Consider the following 2837-nt stretch of genomic DNA (forward strand, 5'->3'; position numbering starts at 1 on the left):
CAAAAAATTGGGCATAGTTTTTTGCCATGCACTGAAATTTTAAGACTTTCATACTAGAAAATAAGCATCTGAGGGAAATAAATTGCAACAGAACAAACACAGAAATTCAGTAATAGCAAAATCTATTCCATGGAACCCAGGATTAAAGAACAAACAGATCGAAACCACAGTGGAGAAAAGCCAGCATCTGTAAACATTTATTTAAGCAGAGAATGCTACACAAACTATAAAAAATTCTAATCATTTATGTGGAAAATTTTACGATAAGAAATCGGAAGGACAAAAAAGCACTGTACGCGATTCGTAAGTGATAATTTTAAAATTAAAATATTTATTCTTTTTGACCGAAAATAATTAGAGTCGATCAACGGTCCAATCCGAAGGCTGCCACGTTTGTCCTGAATTGAATCATACGGTGTAGATTTTGTGGGCGATGATATCATGGTCGGCAACGATAACATGCACTTAATTACGAGTTCCGATTGACACGACAATATACCTATCTCATCTCGAAGTTTTTGGGTCAGTGGGGTCTCCGGAACAGAACTATGTCATAATTCAGTGGACCCGTGATTAAAAAAAACCCAAACGTATAACCATTCACCGTATAAGGAAGGTAATAAAAAATGGACTATAATGAAAATAAAAACTTTTTCCATATTTTTTTTAATTTTATTTTTTATTTTATAAAACTATCAAAATTTTTAATTAAAAATATTTTTAACCAAAATACTAAGCATATTATAGATTATTGATGTAAAACAAATGAGCTTATTAATTTAATTAAATAGTTTATTGTTAACTAGTCGATTGGTTCAATGGGTTAGTTAAATCATATATTAAGGTCGAATTAGTTAATCTATGTTTAACCCAATGGTAGTCGGCTAAATAATAAAAAGTCCACAAAAATTAAAGAGGATTCAGACCCATTTAATTGAGTTGCCACCTCATTAATTACTTTAATTTGCTAACTAATTGAACTACCAAGTCTAAATAGTGGGGCCCTCCCTCTAAATCCACCTTAAATTCTATTTAATAAGTCAATGGAATTTTTGATTACCTAAAACTAGAAGACATGTTAATATTAAAGTTTTTTTTTATTTATAAAGATGGATCTAAAGAGATATATTTAACTCATTTAAAAACACATTAGCTCCATTAATTTTCCATTGATCATAATATTAAACATTCATAAAACAATTCGAAGATCCAAAAATTGACAAGTGGGAAAATAGCAAAATCATTATTATTATCGATCGAATTAACTCTCAACTACCAACTACTCCTTTTCATTAATGCAATTAAGCCACTCTATTCCATTTTATCACTATAAAACCTCCCCTCCATCGCTCACATTCCTCTCCACAACACACCACCAACCCCGACGACTCCCGCTCCCATTCTTCTTCCCGATGGCTCGCTCTGGTGCCTTAGCGATGGTGCTCGTGATAGCAGCGGTCGTCGCCCTCCTAGCGGGATCCCAGGCTGATGCCGTTGTCACCTGCGGCCAAGTGGCCTCCAACCTGCGGCCCTGCATTCCCTACGTGACCGGTAAGGTGTCGGCGCTGCCTCCGCCCTGCTGCAACGGGGTGAGGAGTTTGAACAGCGCCGCGCAGACCACCGCCGACCGCCGTGCAGCGTGCAGTTGCATCCGCTCGCAGGCATCTGGAATTTCCGGTCTCCAGCCCGGCCGCCTTTCCGGGCTCCCCGGCAGCTGCGGCGTCCACCTTCCATTCCCCGTCAGTACCTCCACTGATTGCTCCAGGTCCGTAACATAACTATATTCTAAACCTATAATACATCATTAGATTATTTAGTCTTAACTATTTGACGGTCAACTTTTATCGTAACATATGTCTGTGAATTTGGTCATGCAGTGTGAACTGATCGACCGGACCGAGTGGACCAGATACTAGCTGACTTATAGAGAGATACATGGAATAAAAATGGGAGGTCGAGTCTCATACTTGTGTTCCTCCCATCGCGTATAGCTTCGATGCCGAGGCTTGTTATTGTTCTATATATCGTCATCTTGTCATGTCTATATTCTAATATATACTTCTCCTTCGTATCGTGTGAAATTCCCGTATAATCTTATTAAAACATTATTTTTTTTTAGAAAAAAAGACATTTGAACTATGGCATAGGCCATTACGGCCATGTCAAAGGCTCGTATTTTATTGAGGCCCGCATTGTTTGAATTTTTAATTTTAATATTATTTATAATTATTTTTTTTAAAAAAATTACTTTTATTTTTAGATTAAATTAAGGGCCCCTATTTATGGGCCTCAATTTTTAAATTGTAATATTATTTATAATCAATTTTACAAAAACACTCACTTTTAATTTTAGATTAATTTAAAAGAAAATCTATTTTGAATTTTAGATTTTTTTCAATTTTATTTGTTATTGTTTTATTAATTATATATATCTTATTTTATAAAATTTTATTTTTTATTGTTTTAATAAAATCTATGTTAAAAATTAAATAATTTAATAATTTTATCAGTAAAAAAATTCATTATCAAAATTTAAATATAAAAATTTAATTAGTTATTTTACATTTCAAAATATTAGGAAAATTATTTTTTTATAAAAAATATTTTTTAAATTTATATTATTTTTTTAAAAAATATTAAAGATCAATTTTTTTCGGTTACCTTGGGCCTTCGTAATGATTGAGACGGCTTGCATTTGAATCCGTTAGGTTATTAGCGCTTCCAAATCTCGAGATAACATACTAGCCAAATAATAAAATAAATGTATTCATAAAATACTTTTGGCCATTAACTAATTTTATATAATCAAATATTTACATTCCATAAAACAAGTTGAC

The 2837-nt window shown here is 33.1% G+C and overlaps 1 protein-coding gene across 1 annotated transcript; it reads left to right on the plus strand.

Moving 5' to 3' along the window:
- The first annotated feature begins 1355 nt into the window (after positions 1–1355).
- Positions 1356–2081, plus strand: LOC122000242 (non-specific lipid-transfer protein 1-like). Its single transcript, XM_042554715.1, has 2 exons — positions 1356–1765; positions 1878–2081. The coding sequence occupies exons 1-2, from the start codon at positions 1413–1415 to the stop codon at positions 1885–1887; spliced, it is 363 nt and encodes a 120-aa protein (XP_042410649.1). The 5' UTR covers positions 1356–1412; the 3' UTR covers positions 1888–2081.
- The last annotated feature ends 756 nt before the right edge of the window (positions 2082–2837 follow it).

Source organism: Zingiber officinale, chromosome 7A (genome assembly GCF_018446385.1).
Source record: "Zingiber officinale cultivar Zhangliang chromosome 7A, Zo_v1.1, whole genome shotgun sequence".
Lineage (NCBI taxonomy): Eukaryota > Viridiplantae > Streptophyta > Magnoliopsida > Zingiberales > Zingiberaceae > Zingiber > Zingiber officinale.